The 25439-nt window shown below is 36.4% G+C and overlaps 1 protein-coding gene across 3 annotated transcripts in view; it reads left to right on the top strand.

Moving 5' to 3' along the window:
- Positions 1–25439, top strand: part of LOC121877922 — a 68645-nt gene that overhangs the window by 1683 nt on the left and 41523 nt on the right. Inside the window, exons 1-5 of one of the 3 annotated variants that reach the window (XM_042383902.1) lie at positions 15427–15864; positions 18109–20033; positions 20378–20519; positions 20689–20850; positions 21280–21423. In XM_042383902.1, the coding sequence (XP_042239836.1) occupies positions 18120–20033; positions 20378–20519; positions 20689–20850; positions 21280–21423 (2362 nt within the window). In that variant the 5' untranslated portion in view covers positions 15427–15864; positions 18109–18119. Of the gene's footprint in view, positions 1–15426; positions 15865–18108; positions 20034–20377; positions 20520–20688; positions 20851–21279; positions 21424–25439 lie in introns of those variants that run through there. The other 2 variants (XM_042383885.1, XM_042383893.1) reach the window with 2 other exon arrangements.

Raw genomic sequence — 25439 nt, 5'->3', positions numbered from 1 at the left:
TATTGCAACAATCAATGGCAGAGAGCATTATGACGGCACTGAGTGTGAGCTCATTCAAGGCCAGACTTGACCAACACTGGTGCAGGTTCCGATATATTCAGGAGCCAGTGCATGCCCATTATCTGCCAATGGTGCATATCAGAGACGCAACCGACCGCCCAAGAGGCTAACGAGGCAATCAGTGGCGAAGAGGATAAAAGTAAAGTAAAAGATGACGCAGAAGATGGGTATCCATGACATCCAGCATAACCATGCTAGCATCATTGGAAGTGCATTGCACTCCTGGGAATAGCTTGGAAGCCTGGCTGGATGGGACTAGAATGGAGACTTGGTGTCATCTATGCCTCATAGGCTAAACAACGTGATTGAGTGCTTACCATATACAGTACAGCAAAAAATATAATTTAAATTTAACTTATATTTGAATATTTTCTTCTTATCCAAGAAGTGATTGAAAATCTATCATGAATAAAAAATTTATTTGTTGCTTCTCTGATTTTTCATTTTTAAATAGACTAAAAATAAATCTTGAAAATTATACATGCTTAATATTCTTGTCAGCTTCCCGAAATGACATTTCATGGCACTATAATCACACCAAATTATCAAGAACAATGGAGGGATCCTATGCATGTCACTGGCCTCCTTCCCTCAGCATGGTCACTGGCCAGCTCAAGTTTGGGTGGCCATTAGGTAAATAAATAAGATAAATACCGGTAATAATAGATAATGCACTAAAATGCAGGTTCTTCAAATTAATAATTAACAAGTCCAATATGTTTGCATTTGATTTATATTCTTCAATTTACATTAAACTTAACCATTTTATGATTATACAGAAAAAGATATTGCATTATGACAACTGATAGGAATACAGTACCTGTAGTGTCACTGGTAGCTTAACATATTCCCATACTATATAAGGAAAGCAGGACTACCAATGTGAAGCCAGATGCAAGAGCATTGTATAGAATATTTCACCAGTTTTTCATGTTGTTCAACACCAAAAGGGTAAAAATAATTTATGTCCCGAGTGTACCTCTTCCACTGACCAGCAGCATTATATTATGTTTGCCATTCTATAAATGGCTGTCTTGGCAGTTTACTGTCATCCATGTGGTAATATGGCCATTCCAATATATATATATATATACATATATATATATCTTGATAAAATCACACGGGAAAAGGGAAACAAGATTTATCTTATCCACGTTTTCATTGTGGATCTACATGAGATATATATATATATATATATATATATATATATATATATATATATATATATATATATATATATATATATATATATATATATATATATATATATATATATATATATATATATATATATATGTATTAACCTTTCCATATTCACATCATACATCCACATGTTTTATATACAGTAGTACAGTATATAGTACTGTACAGTACAGTATGTTATGTGGATGTGTATTGTGTACATAGAAGGGTTCTATATGCATGTTTAATTTTCATCATCTTTAACCCTTAAATGGTATTCAACTTCCATTGATGTTAGCTGTTGGGATGTAAGCCATCATTAAAAGTTTTTTTGTTCTTTGTATTACGGTTTTTATCCACATGGGGTGGATTAGGGAGTCCTCACCTACCATTTAAGGGTTATATATTGAGGGAAGACTGTATATATCTGGGATGAAATGAGAATCAAGAAGAGGATAAGTTTATTACATTCCACATACCATACATTAATAAAAGCTGTTGTTAGCTAAGTTATTTATAGTAGAATGACGAAATGAGATTGGAAGTACACTAGTGAAATAGTGCTCTGTCCCAGAATTGTTCTCAGTCACGATGGTTAGCTACGATATTGTTGTGAGTTTATCAGTTACCTAAGTGTGAGAACATCTCCTGGTTAACCCCTATAGCATACTTCACTTTGTAGATCATGAATTTAATTTTTGCATATCACAGCTTGAATTTTATACTACTTAAAGGCATTCTGAGAAGGCTGAAATGGAAAAAGTACATCGATCATATTTTGACTCTGCAGTGGTTAAGAAATATGGCCTGACATGGACTGCCCCCAAAGATTATATTTTTGAGCTGCATTAGTGTGCTTTATATAGATAAATAATCTTAATTTTTGTATATGATACATAAAAACTAATGTTCTCCAATAACCAGTAATCTTCAGTTCTGTTGCTTGCTTCTAACCTAAAGGCTTATTATGCCATCTTGATAAAGAAGACTTATTTGCTCAAAATATTCAATAAATTCAAGTATTGTTGGAAGGGTCCACTGTGAAAGTATTGGAAACTAAGGAAATCACATTTTCATGCAAATATCAAACTAAACATTTTAGTGAGCCATGGATATTGGTATGTGATTACTGGTATTATTATTATTCCTGAAGAAAGATATCTGCTTTCCTTAGAGACAACCCTTCCAAGATATGTAAGTGAATCTATAGTTAATATATTGTTGTAGTAGGTGAGATTTTTCAGGGTAATACACGACTAGCTAAGTCACTATATTTGTTGATATTCTTTAGGAACCTGTACAAAATATATGTACTGTACATTAATTTAACTGTTGCTGCTGACTAGTCATTCCAAGAAAACAGGGTTACACTGTAAAACCTTGTTAATTTGTACCTCCCTGGGAAGTATTGTAATGTACAAAGGCATAGAAAATGGAAGTGTACAGTACATTCAGCTGAAGAGTTTTTAAAGATTTTCATTTAGATAGATAGATAGATAGATAATACTGTTCATCATGATCTGGTTCTTGATGCCCACAACCATAGATATTCAAGGCAAAGTCAAAATTTGATGTCCTAGGAAACCATTAATATGGTAGGGTAATTGTCAGATGATTGGTATGGGTATACAGGTACAGTACGATATACCTAAGGTTTGTACAGTAGAGCATAAAACTTAAAGAGGCCAAATTAACAAGGTTTAAATGTATTGTATTGCAGAGTGTTAAGTTCTCACTCTCCCACACTGAAGCATCGTTCTGTGATAAAGAGTGATGGAACAACCTAGCCTAGGTAGTAATCATTTACAGTATACCTAACAGAACTAATACAGGAGAAGGAAGTATTTCACGATGACAGTTGATACTCCTGAAACATTATTTATTAAGCTCCAGTTGAAGAAATTATACATTCATTACATCCTCCCTCATTTAAAAATGTAGGACTTCTAAAAGGCTGTTTGAGGGTATAAAAGAATGGCAAAGTTATCACATGAATGAATTTAATGTGTGGTTGGAGATTTGTGGATTTTTCATCTTACATATTACAGTAATTATTTTTATTTACCTTACCATTATATGTTTGCAGGAATCAAATACAATAGGATATGCCAAACAGAATTTATCTATGCTGTATATATACTGTATATATATATACCCTGTATATGGAATGTAAAATATTTTATATATTTATTCTTCATGAAAGAGTGCTTATGATAAGCTTATAAACGAAAATTATGGTGATCTGCAGTATATTACCAAGATTCCATTTACTGTAATCTACACATAACAAAAGCTGTGGTCTTAATTCATGGCTAATGTAAATAGATTTTCAAAAGGAAAATGCTTCTCCTTCAGGTCTTATTCTTTAAATTATATATATATATATATATATATATATATATATATATATATATATATATATATATATATATATATATATATATATATATATATATATATATATATATATATATATATATATATATATATATATATATATATATATATATATATATATATATTTTTTTTTTTTTTTTTTTTTTTTATACAAAGAAACCTATCATAATGGTGAGTGCTACAAGGCTCTCTCTCCAACCTTACCTTAAAACTATATCTGTATAAAGTTTCTCAAACCCGATACAGTATTCCCTTATACAGTGTATGTTGTATCATATCTTTGCTAAGGGAACATTCATCCTTTTTATATACATACCTAAATGTAGGTCTGATGATCTAAGCATCTAACATATACAGTACTTCATGCATTTCAGTTAAATGATTACCTTACCAACACACAGTTGTTTAAACTGCTGTTTTTGGTGGTAAGACATACTGTATACAATAAGTGGCTGACAGTTCATAGGTGTTGTAAATGCTGCTTTCTGCTCTGGGTGCTAAAATTGACCTTAACTAGACATGGTTAAGGAGTTTATGGCAATTTTGAACAAAAGTGGAAATCAGGGTAGATGGGAAAATATTTAGAACTACAATACATAATGTGATGGATGAGAGAGAGAGGCAAACTTAACTTATTCAGGATGTGGTGAAGTGAAAACTATGAAAGTGAAAGAAAAGAATGCAATAAGTAAGAAGGAGGTAAAACTGGCTGTCATCAAGCTCACAATGGTAAGGCAAGGTGAGTACTTGGAATCACCAATGAAATTTTAAAGATGTGAGATGGAAAAGCAATAGAATGGATGACAAGAGTGTATAGTGTATGCGAGACAGATGGAAAGGTACTAAAGCCTAAGGGAACAACAAAGAATGTACAATTCCCATGTAAGAAAGGGAAGGTGATAAGAATGCATGTACAGGAACCAAAGTACTGTATTAAGTATTGTATACTGTAAAAGTAGTGCTCATCACATGAGGTGGTTTACCTTCATCTGTTAAATATGATACTAAGACCTTTCTAATGCTGTGAAGTTAAAACTACAGAATCTAGGATTGTATTCCTTTATATCGTAAAATATGTAATGGACATATTTCATCTACCCTCAATGATCATAACAAAAATCATCATTTCTGAATTCCTTATACAGTAATGAATTCAAAATCACAGAACACTTATGACCTAGGTGGTTGTGACTGCCTGCTGGCAGGATAAGTAAAATTTTATCACTGAGAAATAATGGAAACTATCACACTTCACCTCAGTGCAGTTAAAATATTTTAAGATATGTAAATCAGATTACAATATACATTATACTGTACTTGCATAGGTGATAAGGATAACCTGTTAACTGATTAAACTCAAACAGGAAATAAAAACTTTGAAGTAACTGAAAATATTAACTTAATCATATGGAATAATGCAAACTTAACAACCTAAAAGAACTACACAACTTTTCATACTAAAGCAAAACAAAGACCAGGGTACAGGCTCACAACCCCTAAAACCTTGGTTAAACTTACAAAGCACTCTTTCATGCAATAAGCTATGGATCATTGAAAAAATCTTCCACCAGTTTTTACAAATCAGGAGTGCAGAAAACTTTGAGAAGTGTCATAATGTTCACATGATAGCTGTATAACATCATCATCAAAAACATTTTACACACTTTCATGGGTTGCTTTTACTTAAGCCACTGTTTCCTGATGGCAATTCTCCATAATGCTTAGTCTCTTACAGCCTCTCTCAGAGGGGAAATAGTATGAGTGTATAGATGATTAATACAAACCCTGGCATTTTATTGGTAAGGCTTATTGGTAAGTCATCAGTCTATTTATTTAACAAGCCATATCCATATTAAAGAGTAAAACAACATTAGCAAACTTGATATATCAGTCACTGGACATCTATTAAACATTCTTTCACACAAATATCTGGAACTGAGTGTAAACAATGTACAGGCAGTCCTCAATAAAGTATAGGAAAGGGATGCATAGTAAAACCGATATTCCCATGAACAAAGTGTTACAAAATTAATGGAGAATGCATTCTTGGGAGCTGATTTTCAGACACCTTATACCGTATAACCAAAGTAAACCAAACTAAATACAAAAGGCATTATATACTGTATTTATAAATCAAAACTGTATAGTGCTGTACACCACTAAATTAATAATTAAATGAATATTTACCATAATACATTAATACAACATAAAATTAAATTGGTTCTCACCAAAATTTGGACTGGATGTTGCAAGTCGAGGCCCAGAGACAGGTGGGTGGGGGGTTTACTCTGACAGAGGTAGGACTGTCTACTTCTTCATCTGAAGGTGGTAATGGAGTTTCATGTTTTGCTGGGTTGGTGGCTGAGCTTCTGAAGTTTGTCTGGTAGTTCATGGAGTTTTCTGGGAGGAAGTGGATATTAATCGAGGCTTGAGGAAGGTGTGAAGAGAAATTTGGACAGCTGCTCTCTTCTTCCTCTCATACAGTTCTCTGTAGCAACACACTACATTCTCCAATGTACATATATGTACAAGCAGCATTCATGCCTCACACCATATTTGCGTCATCTTCCATCATAATTGCTTTTGCTTCTTCAATGTGGCTGAAAATTTCTGCTAATCTTTTGATTCTCACAGTTGATGGAGGTAGCCCATGTGGATGACAAATATCCACTGAACAATCCCCATGCTAGTGCCTTTTTACCACATATAATTTCACCTCTTAAAGTGATAGAATGACTAACCCTCCAAGCAGGAGTGCTTGCTTGAATTGATGAAGGTTGTTTTCCACTAAAATTTTGAAAAAAAAAAAAATGCTAACGAGAGAAGTGACCCATTACCACTCAATATGAAAGATAAGTTCTGGAACCTGTTACCATGGGTTGACAAAAGAAAAGTACCTATGCAGAGAACCCCATTTGATGGAGAGGCACAGATTATAGTCCGGTGGTGCTGTTCCAAAGTAGCTTGAGTGCAACTTTCTGTAATTTACATGACGGGAAAATAGGCATATTAGTGAAACTACGTAGTGCATAATGAAATGTTTTCGCTAATTTGTGGATTTCATACAGTATATTGTATGCAAAAATACTATAGTGGGAGTGCATATAGAGAGGACTGCCTGTAATGGGAAAAAATCATTTTAAAGGTTAATAAATTATTGCCGTCAAGTTGGTCTAAATTTAGACAGTGGAAACCGTAAACACTAATACCTGTACATTCTTTATCTAAATTCATTCTTTGGATCCTATATAACTAACTGGTATTCTCTCTAATAGTCTTGTCACTTTGTATCTAAATTCATTCTTTGGATCCTATATAACTAACTGGTATTCTCTCTAATAGTCTTCTGTCACTTTGTACAGTGCAGTACAGCATTGTATTTAAAAGGACTGAGTCTTATGCACAGTATTTTCTATTATTTACCTTATGATATATGTACTCCTCTACTTTGATTACCATTCCATGGTAGCACTTTTTTTTTAAACTTCAATATGTTAAATGTCATTTACAACATTTGGCGTTCATTATTCAATACACTGTGTGTAATTTTATTAAATGCATAGCTAATGAAAAAGTTGTTGGAAGTAAACAAATCCAACAGTTGTTATGTTCCCTTAATGATCAAAGAACACAGTGTGTCAAAATCACTGTTGTATTCGAGCTTTAACTTGGCAGGCTGTAGCTGTGCCAGTATGTAAGACTAATATATGATATATCTTATTGGCATGTCCCATTGTATATGAAATATATGCACAATTATGAACAATTGTGATTATCATGCAAAGTAAGCTGAACAGATAATCCCATATGAATATTTAAGCACCTTAAATTTTAACAGTTAATTTAAAGGCAACAATTGTGTTTTGAGGGTTTGGAACTACATAAATTAGACTGCTGCACTAACTGATGAAGTTGGTGAATTCATTTGCTGATATTTGGTCATAGTTTACCATTTAAGAATCAAATAGCTGAAGTGTCATATTTTCCAGAAATTAAATTGTTTTCATATTAAATTTGCCTTTACAATACAGTATTTGGTTTTGGTATGATAACTTATGATACAAAATGATGTGCCAGAGAGAACACCACACTCTGAGCTACCTGTACCACTTTAATATACAGTACCCACACAATGGTATAAATACATAATCATGATTTTGAATAGTTCATCATACTTTCCAGGTTATCATTTTATAATAGAATGTAAATTTGTAATGAGTAAAGCAACATATGTAAGTTGTTTTTCAGGAGAAACAAAACAAAATCCAGTACTGTAATCTTAATTACAGTTCAGCCAAGTTACCCTTTATTTTATGCATGAAATATTTTATGATACAGGTACAATATATTAATTGCAAAGAATTCATGGGTATTTTACCAAAGTTTTTAGACTTTCCTGTCCTATTTTCTAGTTTTAAGTCTTCATACATTATTAATATTAATCACAAATGTTAATATATTAAGTATGTTTTAATTGTTTGTTATAGCTTAATTTCTCCTACTTTTGGTGTTAATAGTTTTATACAGATAACAATATCTTCTGGTGATGTTTCTTGATTTTGATAAGAGATACAGTACAGCACAGTACTTGTAAAGTGTTAAAAGAACTTATTTATTGGCTGTCTGTAATTCTATATTTTTACCTAAATACTGTACTAACATTAGAAGTGTTTGCTTGCTACAGAGGCTAGGTGGTGGAAAGTGGTTCCATATACTGCAGTGACCTACAAAACTGCTTGCTTATTATTGAAGCAGTTTGAATAATTCACCATTGTGTGTTCATTCATACCTCATGCCATAATGTGCATTAAGTTGGTCATGTCACTGCAGTCAGACAAGGATTGTGCTGCTTAGGTCAAATATGCAACTGACTCCCATTTTCATTAAGGTAAGCTCTACTGTGTATAAAGACATGTTCTTGCTGTTCATCTGAAATTATAGAGAATTACTAGATAAATGGCCATTCTAAACTATTGAGTAAAATAACAGAAATCAGCTTTCATTAAAAATAACACATGTTACAGTTGGTTGCCAGTTTTTCCTTGAAAATGGGATTCATGGTAATTGGCCATATGCAAGTATCCTAAAGGCATGATTTCTTTACAATCAAATTATAATTGTAGAGGAATGGTTGTGAAAAGTATGAAATAACAGAGGTAAGGAAGAGGACACCTGACAGGCAAGACAAGAAAATTACAAAATGCCTGCGTACAAGCAACTATGAATATAAAATTGATCCTGATGCTACTACTGCTTCCTAGAGTTGCTGTCAGTATAATTCTTAGCTAACAGGTCATAGTGTTGTTTGTATGGATTTGTAATAACATACAGCGCACATAAGCATATTTCATGAGCATCTAAATGTGACTATGATTAGAATCAAACAATTATTGGGTATGTATCATATTTTTACCTACACACATTACATTCCTGGCAACATATTTATATTTTCAGTTACTGTATTGTGCTCTGTAAAGTCAAATTGTTAATGATTTAAAATATTACCAGTTAACTGCTTTCCCCCATAATCTAGCTATACTTAAATAAGATTTTATCTTAAAGTTATTTCAATATGACTAACTTTCATATACTGTACACAAAACAGCAATACCTAATTTTTTCATGTTATTGTTAAAATGCAAAGTTATATTTTTCGTAGACATAATTAAGGCATATTCCATTGAAAAAAGTTTTTAGGGTGGAATTTTTGTGAATCCCTTGAATGTAGCAACAAGTTGATGAAAACCAGACCATAGAATAAGGTGTTTCAAGATGACTGAGTATATGATGTCAAGCATAACCTAAGGACTGTTAACTAGATGCAACATAGTATTACATGGAAATTCTTACCTCATTAGTGGTAGCATTCAATCACTGATAACACAGAAAAGAGCATTAGGCACCCTTAGTTTGTTTCAGCTCTCAAGTGGTAACAAAGAATTCTGATCTCCAATGTCTGTGCTTGTAGTGTGCTTGTGAGAGAGTAAGGTTAATACGTGTGTTGATCCATGTCTATAGAAAACCAAGCCAAATGGGAATACAAGTATGGCTCTGTATTTCTGAGACAAAGGTTGTTAGAATTAAAAGTGTTGCAATGAGGTTTTCACTTGTGGGGAGTGTGGCATAAGTTGCTGTGAACCTTGCATGCCTAGAAATTTACATCGGCGGACTTTTCTAGACGTGATGTGTAATGTTCCCTTATTAGTGCCCTTTCCCGTTATATAACTTGCTGAAGTTTGCTGGTAAATGCTAACAATCTTGCTGGAGCAAAACTGCATTGCTTTAGGAAATGCCATATACTTAAAAACAAGAAGGAGGGCAAATCTAAGAAAAAAGTATACTTGTACTGTATGCAGTATTTTTTTTTTAGTTTACTATATTTTTGTAGGGTTTCCTGCAGTAAATTATATTTTTCTTATGAATGACTGAAGATGAATATTTTAAGATGCTTTAATTGCTGTCTTTGGACAGTATAATTCAAAACAGATTAAATTGGATACATGTTGAAATCAAATACACAGCAGTTTTGCAAGAACAAGACTGATTACATTTCCTGGAATGTAAAAATTAGGTTTTGATAACAGAAGCCACCTGCTTCAATCCTTCATGACTTGCATTGAGAAGTACCGTACTTGCAAGCCAAAAAACTCTAAATCTGTAGTGAGGTCCAACACAGGTGGTTATTTATGGTGTTTCTCCCATGCCTTTTAAAACTAATATTACAGTACTCTCATGCCTCAAGTCTGAGCTCACCTGTTCATTGTCTCCAGCACCAAATACTACACTTAATTCAACAGTGATATAAGGTGAAAAATTACTGTTATTGGCATTGGAGAAATATCACCTTCTCAATGCCAAGTTAAAAAAAAAGTGTGTGTCAGTAATCAATTCATTCAATAAATATACAGTATGTGATTATCTTCATATCCCAAGTGACTTAACTGGTTTCAGTAATATATTTCTGGCTTTTTCTAAGATTGTTCTGCAGTGGTCTGTCTACCAAAAGGTGTGTAAATTATCATTAGGCATGTTTGTACTTCATCTAAAACTGATTCCACTAAGATTTGCAGAGGAGACAGGCAACAAGTCAAAGAGTTGTGAATGAATGAAAAGTAGCCTTTCTGCCTGTGCAAGTCTGATGAAATTTTTAATTTCACTAATTCATAATGATGGTGAAACTTGCCTAAAGTATAAGCTTGTATGTTCCTATCCCTTTATCATTCTTCAAAGATCCAGCTGTCCACTGTGAATATAACTTTTTGTAAAGAGGTGACCTACTTGTTTATAGCAAAATCAAACTTTATCAAATCAATATGTAATATACTAAACTACTTGTGTTGCAATTTTACAGACTTCTGTTACATTATTTACCTACTGTAGTTGCAAATATTAACACGCACGTGTGATTAAATATAATCATGCATAATGGACCATAAGTACATATACAGTAGGTACTTAATCATTGTGCATTCAGATATTTATGCCTTTACACAACTGTGTAAACATGCATAAATACACACGTTAGAGGACAAACAAATCATATGATTCCCCACATCTCTCTCAACATATAAAAACAGTTCTCAGTAGGACAGTAATACAAAAATAAACACAGCCATTTCGCCTAATATCCCGACAGCTTATGTGCTGCATAAAACCAGACCCAGTCAAATCATGAGCAGTTAGTATTTTAAAATGTTACGTGTGCAGGAGCACACACGCACACACACACACTTAAACAGAAACAAAATATCTGAGTTAGAATTATGCACTATAAAAAATTATATTGATGTACTCTAATTATTATGCAAATAATCTGAAAATTTTTAAATTATGAAACCAGAAGGTCACAGCTTTTACAGAATAACCCCGGCTAATGGACAGCTTGTTGCTGAGGCTGCACTCAATGGCTGGTGCAGAAAAGATAATTCAAGCATCATTATTGTGTATAAATATATTTGTTTACCTGCCCCTTGGATGTAAATAGAGCTTGTTCACATTATAAACAGTATTTCATATGTTCAATAAAACGTGAGGTTATAATAAAACATGAAAGAATCCATAGTTTTTTCTTCTACAACTCCTTGTGTATGAGTCCTGTCCTAATTTAAAATGAGAATGACCTCGGTGCAAGGTACAGTACATAGGATGGCAACCCTGAATCGACAAAAGAGTTATTTTATTTGTGATAATTGAGATCAGGATCCACCCACTGTCCCCACTCCCCCCAGAGTCAAAGTGAAACAGTAAAGTAATTTTAAATAAAAGTAAAAAAAAAAAAAAAAAAAGCTGAATAAATCTAGCTCTGACCCACAGTGTGTTCTCAGAAGAGGGATTAAGAAATAAACTGTAAAATCTAAAGGTTCATACGAGTCCTGGCCCTCAAGTGGTGCATCACAGAGTGCTAAGAGAGTTGTGCAACGAGCTTGCCGAGCCCCTGAATATCCCATTCTGTAAATGCCTGGAAGAGCAAAAGGTCCCCGGTGATTGGAAAATGGCTTATGCGAGTCTTATATTCAAGAAGGGCGATCATCACTCCATGAACAATTATAGACCAATGAGCCTGACCAGCATACAGTAGTATGTAAAGTACTTGAGAGCATCGTAAAAGAGGCCATGATGGAACATGTACTACGAAACAATCTCGTAAAGGTCTGCCAACATGGTTTTATGCTGGGATGCTCCTGCTTAACACAATTACTCAAGGTACTGGGCGTTTTCACCCAAATTCCTGGAACAGGGTGGCAATATCGACAATATATACCTACATTTTGCCAAGGCTTTCAACAGCGCACCCCATGAAAGGCTGAGAATTAAACTGGATGGGTACAGGATTCGGGGAAGTGGCCTAGCATGAATCAGAGATTTTCTGCATGGTTGCAAGCAGTGTGTGGTGTTTAATGGTACAAAATCGTCATAAGGACCTGTAACAAATGGGGTACCACAAGGCAGTGTATTTGGCCCATTGTTGTTTGATTGTTTCATAAATGACATGCTGGAAGCTATAGGCTACACTCCTCCATACAAATGTTTGCAGATGATGTCAAGTTATTCAGGGAAATTAAAAACCAAACAGACTGTAAAGAGCTGTAGAAAGAACTCTGAGCTACAAGAGCAATTGAAGAAATGGCTGCTAAGATTCTATGTCATTTTTTTTCTTCTTCTTTTAGCCTCTTCACCACTGATCGGCTCAGTAGCCGCTTGGGCAATCGGTCACGTCTCTGTTATGCACTGTTGGCAAGTACTGGACATGAACCGGCTCCTGAATGTACCTGAACCTGCTCTAGTGTTGGTCAAGTCTGGTCTTGAAAGAGCACACTCAGTGCCGTCACAGCACTTTCTAGCAGATTTTTCCAAGAGTTTACAACTCTCACTCCAAAAAAGTTTGCCCTCACAATTTTTCTGGACCTGAGGCTTCTTTAACCTTAAGCTGTGACCCCTTGTGGGGCGAGCGTCCGCCAGCTCCAAGTAAGGACACTCGACTGAGTAGTGCCCCTTGAGATGCTTATACACCTCAATTAGGTCGCTCCTTGCCCGTCTGTAGTATAAGCTAGGCAAGTTCAGGCGCTCCAATCTCTCAGGGTAACTGAGGTGCCGAAGGGCAGGCACCAGTCTGGTGGCCCTCCTTTGAACATTTTCAACCAATTGGCAGTCCCTAGTATGTCTCGGGGACCAGACGGGGTGACAGTACTCCAGATGGGGAAGCACTTCACTCTTGAAGATCGTTACGAGGGACGGACCGTCTAGATATCTGAACGACCTTCTTATACTTTTATCCTCTTCGCCACTGATTGGCTCATTAACCGCTTAGGCGATCGGTCACGTCTCTGATTAAGACCTAATAATTTATTTGCCCGATTTACCTTCTTTTCGCAATGGCCCGAGAAGTTCAGCTCATTGTCAACAAACACACCTAGGTCCTTCTCACATTCAGTCTCAAATAGTGCTTTTTCTTCATCCCGTTGGGACATAAAAAGGGTGACCTCATAGAGGTGTATAAGCATCTCAAGGGGCACTACTCAATCGAGTGTCCTTACTGGAGCTGGCGGACGCTCGCCCCACAAGGGGTCACAGCTCAATAAAGAAGAAGCCGCAAGTCCAGAAAACTGTGAGGGCAAACTTCTTCGGAGTGAGAGTTGTGAACTCTTGGAACAATCTACCAGAAAGTGTTGTGACGACACCGAGTGTGAGCTCTTTCAAGACAAGACTTGACCAACACTGGAACAAGTTCAGGTACATTCTGGAGCCGGTGCATGCCCAGTACTTGCTAACAGTGCGTAACAGACGTGACCAATCGCCCAAGCAGCTAAATGCCAATCTTTTGGTGAAGAGGATAAAAGAAAAGGAAAAGTAATCAGAGACGTGACCGATCGCCCAAGCAGCTAACGAGCCGATCAGTGGTGAAGAGGATAAAAGTAAGTAAAGTATATGATATGCCTCCTTACCTTAGTACGCCCCAGGGGCATCCTCTCACACTTCAGTCATTAATCTCAGCAGCCATTTCTTCGACCATTCTTGGAGCTCACAGAGATCTTTCTGCAGCTTTTCACAGTCCGCTTGGTTCTTGATTTCCTGAAATAAATTGGAGTCCATGAATCTATCTAGCCTCCTTTTAAAACTTTCCAGCGTCCCAGCACTTACTACAAAGTTGCTATGCTTGTTCCACTCTTCTACTACCCAATTTGTGAACCAGTTTTTCCTATCTCCGTCCTAAACCTAAACTTATCTAACTTATATCCGTTGCTATGAGTCCTATCCTGCTATTAGGATATAAGAACTTTATCTATACCTCCTTTATTGATTCCTTTCACCCTCCTAAATACTTCTATCATATCTACCAGCACTTTTCGTCTTTCTAGGGAATGCAAGTTTAGTATATTTAATCTCTCTTGATATGGAAGTTTTCTAAGTCCCTTTTATAGTATACTGATAAGGGGTGATATAATAAATTAAATTACTCCTACTACTACTACTACTAATAATAATAATCACTCAGTAAAGTTATCATACAGGTTAACAACTGGATAAAGTTTGATAAACATGTTTATAAACTATGCAGTTACTATATTCAGCATGAATATAGACAAAATAATAAATAGTAAAAACTTGACCATGGATAGCCGACAAAGCTATAATATTCATCATTGTAATTTTTCAATATCAATATTACAAATGTTTATTGGGATTAGCAATTAAGTGTCACCATAAAAGTGTAGTAAGAGAAGATCATAAAACTTAATACTGTATGTTTTAGTCCTTGCTGTATACTGTAATTGAAGCTATAGTCATGACGTCACAACTTAATACTGTATGTTTTTAGTCCTTGCTGTATACTGTAATTGAAGCTATAGTCATGACGTCACAACTTAATACTGTATGTTTTTAGTCCTTGCTGTATACTGTAATTGAAGCTATAGTCATGACGTCACAACTTAATACTGTATGTTTTTAGTCCTTGCTGTATACTGTAATTGAAGCTATAGTCATGACGTCACAACTTAATACTGTATGTTTTAGTCCTTGCTGTATACTGTAATTGAAGCTATAGTCATGACGTCACAACTTAATACTGTATGTTTTTAGTCCTTGCTGTATACTGTAATTGAAGCTATAGTCATGACGTCACAACTTAATACTGTATGTTTTTATACTGTCTATAGTCATTGCTGTATACTGTAACTTGAAGCTATAGTCATGACGTCACAACTTAATACTGTATGTTTTTAGTCCTTGCTGTATACTGTAATTGAAGCTATAGTCATGACGTCACAACTTAATACTGTATGTTTTTAGTCCTTGCTGTATACTGTAATTGAAGCTATAGTCATGACGTCACAACTTAATACTGTATGTTTTTAGTCCTTGCTGTATACTGTAATTGAAGCTATAGTCATGACGTCACAACTTAATACTGTATGTTTTTAGTCCTTGCTGTATACTGTAATTGAAGCTATAGTCATGACGTCACAACTTAATACTGTATGTTTTTAGTCCTTGCTGTATACTGTAATTGAAGCTATAGTCATGACGTCACAACTTAATACTGTATGTTTTTAGTCCTTGCTGTATACTGTAATTGAAGCTATAGTCATGACGTCACTATGATGCTCCATCTGTGGTGCAGGAAACTATTGGTTGTTCTTCTCGCTCACACACGTTATTCTTGATATAATTCTCCAACTTCCTTCATCAGTGGCTATATGTTTACGCAATTTAATATTAACGGCTGTAAGTATTTTTTGCGGTTTGTGTGCGTGGTTGTGTAAAATTGGATTACATGTATCACAGAGCCAAGTGTTGTGAAGCCATGGATAAGGAATTTTGATATACGTAAATGATGAATGACGAATTATCACTAAAAACACCTGAAGATTATAACAATTATCTGTTTAAATTTTATTACCTGTCTCTTGATATTTATGATGATACAGTGCCACTTAAGAAATTGTTGCACTAACTCGTATGTCGTCATAGTAATATTGATGGTTAATTTTCAAGTTAATTCTTTATATCTGGCTCAGGTGTGTAATTCACTATATTTCCTGAGGTCTTTCCGGTTTGGTAAATTGTAGAATAGTTTAATAAAAAATACATTAATCCGACGTAGTTTTGCATTTTGCGTTTTGTTTAAAAAATACTGTAGGTAATACTGAGGCTGATGGATAACACCAGGAGGGGGTCCGACTAATTACCCAAATGTAGCCAAATGTAGCCAAATATAGCCGGAATGAAGTCAAATAATGGTCCTAGATGAATAAATCGGACTGCCAATCACTTCTCGACTAGTATATGGTGTCAGAAAGTCACAAAAAATTGGTAAACTTACTTTAATCTGAGTTAATAGATCAAGTGTATGTACCAAACCTAACCTAATCTAACCTAACCTAACACAACACAACTCAGATTAAATTAAGTTTACCAATTTTTTTTTACTTTATGACACCAAATAATAATCGAGAAGTGATTCACAGCCCGAATTACGCTTGTACGACCATCATTTGACTTCATTGCGGCTACATTTGGGTAATTCCTCGCTCTGTTGGTACATGCACGCGATCTATTAACTCAGATTAAAGTAAGTTTTCCAATTTTTTGTGACTTTCTGATACCAAATACTAGTCAAGAAGTGATTGGCAGTCCGATTTATTCATCTAGGACCATTATTTGACTTCATTCCGGCTATATTTGGCTACATTTGGGTACATTTGGGTAATTAGTCGGACCGCCAGGAGGAGTTGTTTGATTTCGTTCATTTTTCCACATATTCTTTGGATTTATAATCGGTCATAAAAATTATGCAATTTTTGGTAAATTTTTACGGTCATTTTCGTTAACCACCCATCATCTTTATTCACGTGAAAATTAAATTTTTTCATTAGTTTTCTTGATGTTTTAGATGATTCTGACATTTATAATAATCTAAAAGACCAAGAAAACCTAACCTAACTAAAAAAAAAAAGAGTTTTGCCCCAAAGGTAAATGTTAGAATTATCTAAAACAGCAAGAAAACTATCAAAAAATAATAATTTTCATGTGAAAAAAGGTGATGGGTGGTTAACGAAAAATTACCATTTTTACTTTCGGACATGGGTCCCTATGGATTGACCAATATGATTTTCCAGTGTATTTTGGGTCAATTTATAGTCTTGCACCGGTCTTTCTTTCACTGTTATTAATATGTATTTCGTAATGTTTTGACAATTCTAACACATTTTTCTTTTAGGATATTTCCACCATAAATTAAGGATAACCAAGATATTAGTTTTTCAATATTATTATATTCTCTCAGTCACAAGTTTCGCCATGTCTGGTACTTTTGGCGGAGTCTGACACCCCCTCACGCATCGCTCCTTACCTCCGTCTTCGCTTCTTAAGCTTCTACAATGCATGTGCATTGACGACCCAGATGAACCTGAGTATTTTTCAGATTAAGGTAAGATGTGGTGGCATGAACAAAGGTTAGGTTAGGTTTTGTTGGTTGGTTGGTATTTTATTTGTTATTCGATAAAAAAATCCAACTTTTTACGTTATGATTGTTGGGGGAAGGGGGGGGAGGGAGAGAAGGGGTAATCTCAAAAACTAGTGAGTGCCGGCGGAAATGAAAATTAAATTCGTTCGAAACTCATCAATTACCATAGGAAAAACCTATTTTTAATATCAAAATAAAGACCGGTGCAATACTACCTACTCTGCCAGACATGGCGAAACTTGTGACTGAGCGAATATAATAATATTGAAAACTAATATCTTGGTTATCCTTAATTTCCGGTGGAAATATCCTTAAAGAAAAATGTGTTAGAATTGTCAGAACATTACGAAATACATATTAATAACAGCGAAAGAAAGACCAGTGCAAGACTATAAATTGACCGTATTTGGGTGTGATTTAAACGAATCTGACCTTCATTATATACTGAGCAAGCAATTACACATACTTAATTAAAAATTTTAGAATTTTTGTCTTTTCCTCAGAATCTGTAAGCATGACTGAGAATCGCCCAGTGAAAAGAATTCCCAGTATTTTTGACTCGGAGGATGACAGTGACGATGAACCACCTTCACCCGTGACATTCAGAGCGTTGGCACCAACATCTTTAAATGACAGCAATGGTGAACCCCCGCCACCACCTGGGTCACATATTTCAGGCTCCTCATCAGACTCTGAAGACAGTGAAGTTGAATCGTCGCCTCGCAAGCTTCTTCACATGACACATACAGATAAAATACCAATCACAAATTTTCCTAAGGGAGGTCTGTCTTTTAATGAAGACAGCAATGATTCTGAAGAGGAAAATGAAGCAAAATCTCTGAGTTTCATTTCTGGAGTAGCGAAGGAAAGCTTCAACAATGAAGATGATGATGAGGATGTGGATGAGGATTTAAATACTACTCCCGGTAGTCGCTCCAGTCATGAGAATGTAGAAGCAGGCAGTGATGATGACGATGAAGATGAAGAGGAGGACAATAATGATGCAGATGATGATGATGATGAAGAAGAATTAAGCAAAAGTGAGTCTAGTCTTGACTATTATGGGGCAGAGAGTGATAGTAAGGATGGCAGAGACTTCGAAGGTTATTCCTTTTCAAGAAGTGCTGACATTATGAATGATGATCATGATCATTATGGTGTGGTGAAGGAAGGCAAAGATTTTATCATTGTCAGACGAGGAAAAAAAGTCAGTGAAGAAAATGACAGCAATAATGACGAAGATAGTGAAAATGACACTGGCGAGGAAATAGACAGTGAGAAGGAGGAAGCAAAAACTTTTGTGAGTGAAAAAGATATAGAAATAGAGAAAAAAGAAAAGGAGGAAGAAGAGGATAATAGAGAGAGGGAGAACAATGTGAAAGAGGTGGAGAACAAGGGGAGAGAGATAGAAAATAAAGAGATGGAATTGAAGAAGAGGGAGATGGAGATTAAAAGAGAGGAAAAAGTTCCAGAAAGAGAGAAGAAAAACAAGGAAAGTGAGAACAAATTACAAGAGAAAGATATAGACACTAAGAGAGGGGAAGACGTTCAAGAGAGAAAGATGGAGACCAAAGAGAGAGACAAAAAACTTCAAGAGGGAGATAAGATTGAGCCAATGGAAGTAGATGAATTAAGATCAGTACAAGAGGAAGAGGGAGGGAATATTGTTGGATCACCAGAGAAAGATGATGCAGTTGAGATGGATGACATGGATGAGGAGAGCAGATCAGATGTTATTGAGGCACAAGATGAGACGAAGCAAGATGATAAGGACGAAGACATGGAATGTATAGACAAGGAAGAGAGTGATGGTTTCAGAGCTCCCGAGAAAGAGAAGAAGATGGATGTTGACGTTTTACTCAGGAGGGAAGAAAAGGGCTCTGAAATTACCAATACAGAAGGTAAGGAAGATGTGGATGCTGAAACCCCAGAGTTAAAGGACGTGGATGAAATGGGAGTTAAAAGAAAGGATGAAGATGTTACATTGTTCAAAACAGAGGAAGTCAAGAAAAAAGATGTTGAGAAAGAGAAGCATATGGGTATAGATATGAGAGAGAATAGAGAAGTTGTAAAGACTAAACAAGGTGTAGTGCATAAACAAGAACAAGAAACAGAGGTTATGGAGTATAAACAAGAAAATGGTGGGGGCACAAAGATAGAGGGTATTAAAGATACTTCTGTAGAGGAGAAGAAAGACAAAAATGCTGAAGTTGTGGAGAGAGGGGGAAAAAGAATTGTTAAATGTATAGAAGTAGAAGAAAAAGGTGTAAAAGTTTTGGACAACAAGGATCATAGCAGTGATGTCGTTGTCGATACAGACACTGACATGATAGAGTCAAAGGCTCGGGAGGTGGAGACACCGAAGAGGGAGAAAGCCAGCGATACTTCAGACACAGACTCAGACACACAAAACACCGTGCTCTTTAAGGTACGCATACCAAGTGGCTTGATATATTTAGTTACTTGTCATAAGTCTCAAAGGTGTAATTCTCATATACTCTATAGTGGATTATACTATCAGTTTTATATATTTATAGTTGCTTGTCTGTGTAGAGTCAAAAAGACAGTTTTCTTGTGATTTAGCTATCCCTTGGAGATAACTGTACAGTTAATTGTTCAGGATGTGCCTACATACGTGTGTGTGTGTTTTTGTATATACAGTATTTGCTTTATTGAGATTATTGTTAGGGAATATCATCAAGATCACCAGGTATTAATTGAAGTATTTTATATTAAATTTGAAATCATACTGAACAAAATGTGTATTTTCAGAAATCAAAAGTAGCAGATATTACTAGCTCTGCATCATCAGGAAGAGGAGGATCAGTGTCCCAGACTTCAGGACGGATCCCTGTGAGGGTTGAAGATGTCTACACTGACTCAGAAGAGGAGGAGGAAGAAGAAAATAGCGGAGGTGATGTACTCTTGTATTTTGAGGAGAATACTGTATTGATTAAATTAGCCTCGTAAGTAACCAAATCTGAATAACTTTTATAGATTAATTATTGTCATTCCTTGTAGTACATACATGGCTCACATAGACTACTACATCTCATACCATTGACACTGTTTTTCATTTACAGAACTAAATAGGAATATGGACAAAAATGTAAGTGATATCCCTGCCACCAGTGAGACTGACTCTGTGGATCCTGAAGATCAGAAAGACAGTATGTCATTACCTGGTAGCTCACGAGCAAGTAGTCTGGAGCCTATCCAGACTCCTTTCCACATAAGTATGAAAGGTTAGTGTACAGTTACTTCATATTATATCAATAGTCAAAATACAGTTTTGGAGGGTTCTTAATCAGTATAATTCTTGTATTGTAGTTATTTGTTGTAGTCTCTGTTATGTACCATGTCTGTTGTGTTTTCTCTGCTTTTCACACTCTTACATTATCTCTTGAATTCCAAATTTATGTGTTGATTTAACATAGAGTACCATATTATTTTTAGGTACTGTACTTGTATCCATTTCATGCATTTCTCATTATAATTTTAGAATTTTACATTCTGAATACAGTCCCTGTTACTTTTCTGAACTTATTGCTATCAGTTGTTGTACATTTCAGCTTTAATGTAATGTTTACTGTGTTTGTTACAGAAAATATTTGATGTTGAACAGGAGACTCGACTTTTTTGAGCTAGAAAACTTATTGTTGCTTCATTTTCAGCTTTACTTGAAAGGAGTTCTCCTTCAACCCTCAGTCAGAAGTCTCTACAGTCCCCAGGGACACCAACAGTTCGTGCCACTCGACCAAGGAAATGTTTGAAAAAATCTTTTAATTTAGAGGACTGTAAGAAGGCATTTGAACAAGGTAATTCATATTTTTTTATCTGCTAGTGTTCATGTACCTTCTCTTATTTTTTAGTTGAATGGTTCGTGCAATTTCTTAAATCATTGTAATCTTCACAAAACATGAAGCTCTTTACCTTACAGTAGCTCTCATAGCCATATATTTTACAACTGATTTGTTTCACATATGGTATTCCTCAACCTTCTTTCACCCCTTATTTATACAGTCTGATGTTTATTGGCTACTGTTTTTGGTGGTAATTGTAGTCTTGGGTGTCATTGATGGGAGACTTTAGTACTCTAGATAGTGACTATAGGGAGTCCCCCAACTGCTTCCTAAACTATAATTGTTCAGAATCAGGTGACTCATGGAGCAACAGAATTCTGAGTGAGATGAATCGTACTTGGTCTGTGTAGATGCTGGTTTTTTTTTTCTTTTTTTTTTACGGGAATTAGCCCACCTGGGCACAGGTCAAACGACCCACAATGGAGCCTGGGGGGGCAAAAAAAAAACCGGAAAGAAATTGTAAATATAGAAAAAAAGTTATACTGTATTAATCTACACCACGAAGATGCTGGAAAACCAGCTTTTTAAAGTGAGACAGATTGTAAGAGCATGGAAACACAGAAGAAGGCAGAGCATTCCACAGTTTGGCTGTGTGAGGAAAGAAGGAGGTACTAAAACGGGTTATTCTCGTGTGACCGACATCCACAGAGAAACCGTGGGCACCGCGGGCAAGACGTGTGTTGCGAACCCACGGCCTTGCCGGCGGTACATAGGATGCCAAGTCCACCGAACATTGCCCATTAAAGTACCTGTAAAAGAGAGAGAGTGAAGCAACATTGCGGCGAAGAGAAAGTGAAGAGAGATTGTCGACTAAAGGAGGAGAGTTAATAAGACGAAATGCCTTAGATTCCACCCTATCTAATAGTTGGACAAAAGAAGAGCCACCCCAGATATGAGAGCAGTACTCCAAGTTAGGACGAATGAATCCCTTATATACTTGGAGCAACTGCTCATGAGTGAAGTAGCTGCGGCATCTGTACAGCATTCCCAACTTTCGAGAGGCAGGTTTAGTTATACTAAGGATGTGTGATTTCCAGGACATATTGGAGGAAATGGTAAGGCCTAACATATTTATTTCAGAATTTGGGAGGATGATAGCGTCCTGAAATGTAATTGGTGGGAGATCATCTAATTTACAAAGTATAATTGGTAAATATTGAGTTTTATTACTATTGAACTCAACCAAGTTTGTACCTCCCCATTCAGAGATGCTGCACAGATCCGCGGTGATAGAAGTAATGATATCAGTTCTAGAAACAGATCTAGTTTGAGAGTTAGGAGGAAGAGGAAAATGTGAGGAAGAATGAAGAGTAGAATCATCAGCATAAGAATGGATAGAATTAGTTGTAGTGTGAAGTAAATCATTGATAAAAAGAAGGAAGAGAGTTGGTGAAAGAACAGAAACTTGTGGGACGCCACTACTGGTAGAGAAAGAGCGAGAAATCGATCCTTCGACAACAACTGCCATGGATCGGTTCTCAAGGAAGCTAGAGATGAGAAAACAAAGTGGGGAAGAGAAACCAAAAGAGGGAAGTTTAGATAGCAAAGACTTGTGCCATACCCTGTCAAATGCTTTGGAAATGTCGAGAGCCACGACGAAAGTTTCCCCATAATCCCTAAGAGAGGATGACCAAAGATGGGTGCAATAGGAGAGCAGGTCACCAGTAGATCTCGCCTGGCGAAAGCCATACTGGTGATCCGACAAAAGAGAAAGGCGTTCAAGGTGATGGAGAAAATGGGAGTTCAAGATAGTTTCGAAAATCTTAGAGAGGGATGAAGTTAGGGCAATGGGGTGATAGTTAGAGGGATTAGAATGGTCACCCTTCTTCGGGATGGGCTGAACCAAAGCATGCTTCCAAGAAGAAGGAAAAGTTTGGGTTTTGAGCCAAAGGCGAAAGAGGCAAACAAGCACAGGGGCCAGGGCTTCAGCACACTCCCTCAGAACACGAGGGGGTATTCCGTCCGGTCCATGCGCCTTACTCACATCCAACCTGGATAACACACCGGCAACCCTGCAAGTGGAGATTATAGGAAAGTGCATAGGTTCAGTAGGAGGTGCAGGGGTAGGAGGGATAGAGTGGGAATCGTCTAAGGTGGAATTAGAGGAGAATAAGGTGCCAAAGAGGTTGGCTTTGTCAGGGGGAGAGTTGGCTATAGAGTTATTGGGACGGAAGAGGGGAGGAAAAGATGGCATGCAGAAGTTGTTACAGATGTTTTTAGTTAAGGACCAGAAGGATTTACTAGAGGAAGAATTAGTCAGGACAGCGGTCTTTCTTTTAATAAAATTCCGCTTGGCCCTATGAAGAATAGCCTTACAACGATTCCTAGAAGTAATAAAAGAGGTGTGGGTAGTAGGAGAAGGAGATAGTTTCATTGCTCGATATGCCCTATCTCTCACCCTGCAAGCAAGAGAGCAGGAGCGATCAAACCATGATTGTAATGTGAAAGTTTTGGTAGAAGATGGGATAAATGCACTCATACCGCCCTGTATAACCCCAGCAATGCTGTCAGCACATACCGAGGCATCCCGAGTGGAAAAGCAACATTCATCCCAAGGAAAGTCGGTGAAGAATTCTCGCAAGGATTGCCAGCTTGCCCTCCGATAGTGCCATAGTTGACGTTTAGAGGGGGGTGGGGGAGGTGGTCGTGCCCAGTTTGATTTAATAGAAATAAGGTTGTGATCAGAAGACCCTAAGGGGGCAAAAATTGAGTATGGATAGTGTGAGGGGTTAGAGGTAAAACAAAGATCAAGAATGTTAGCAAGTTGATCGTGTCGATCAGGAACACGTGTCGGGTGTTTGATTATTTGTTCCAAATCATTAAGTAAGGAAAAAGAGAGTGCCTCAGCTCCACCTGGGTCATCCCTTGCAGAGCCAAGCCACTCTCTGTGAAGTACATTGAAATCCCCTAGGTAGAGGATCTCGGTGTTGGGGTGTGTGGATAGCAACGACTCATGGCAAGAAGTGAGATAGTCAAAGAGTTTGAAATAGTTAGTAGAGTTGGGAGAACAGTATAGGAAACAAAGAAAAATAGTCACACTAGGTAGAGATATTTTGAGCCAGATGACATCATAAAGGGGAGATTCAAGATCCGTGAGTCGGGCTATAGGTGTACGTGTGTTGCAGTAGGCGCATACACCTCCCTTAGAATGGAAGTAAGTATAAAGGTTGTAGTTAGAGACTTGAAAAGGTTTGGGTGAAGCTGCTTTGGTCAGTTGAAGTTCGGAGAGTAGTAAGAGGTCGGGGGAAGAGGTTAATAGATGGTGCTCCACAGAAGAAAAATTGGATCTCAGTCCGTGAATGTTGGAAAAATGAAGTGTGAAAAAAGCCGATCCTCCAGCAACCACGGTGGCGTCAGTTGAGGCCCCAGTAGCTTGATGATGATCAGGTCGGCCCTGGGGTCCACAACCTTCCCGACCAGTGGGACTCATCCGAGAAGGCCCCGCTTCAGTATTAATATCGACTGACATAGGAGAATAAAATAGAATGAATAAAACAGATCAAGGATGAGGACGGTTTTATTTGTGGTGTTGTCAATAGTAAGAGAGACAGTTGAGACCCTGCAATTGTGTGTAAATGAGGCAGAAAGATAGATCAGCAACCTTGGACTTGGTCACAATTTTTGTGATGCCATATGGCAGCAGGGTCTACCATTAGACAACACATTATGCTTCCAATATCTTCCCAGGCGGTAGTACCTCCCTGTTTGGTAGCTGCCTACTACCTACTACATGTTGGCCAGTCTAGGCTTTCAGCAGCTGATTGATTGTCTCCAATTATTATTAAACTGAATGTCATGTTTAGTAAACTAATTAAAAATATGTAATACATTTCTAAGAAATGAAACATTAAAGATATATTTAATGGACTTACACTAAGGGCATACTGTAGAGAGCTGACCAGTGGCAAAAAGGATAAGTAAACAATTCTTAAGACACCACATTTTCTCTCTTAAACACTAATTTCATTATT

The sequence above is a fragment of the Homarus americanus genome, unplaced genomic scaffold (assembly GCF_018991925.1).
Source record: "Homarus americanus isolate GMGI-L3 unplaced genomic scaffold, GMGI_Hamer_2.0 scaffold33468, whole genome shotgun sequence".
NCBI lineage: Eukaryota > Metazoa > Arthropoda > Malacostraca > Decapoda > Nephropidae > Homarus > Homarus americanus.
This window is presented reverse-complemented; position numbering and strand designations above follow the sequence as displayed.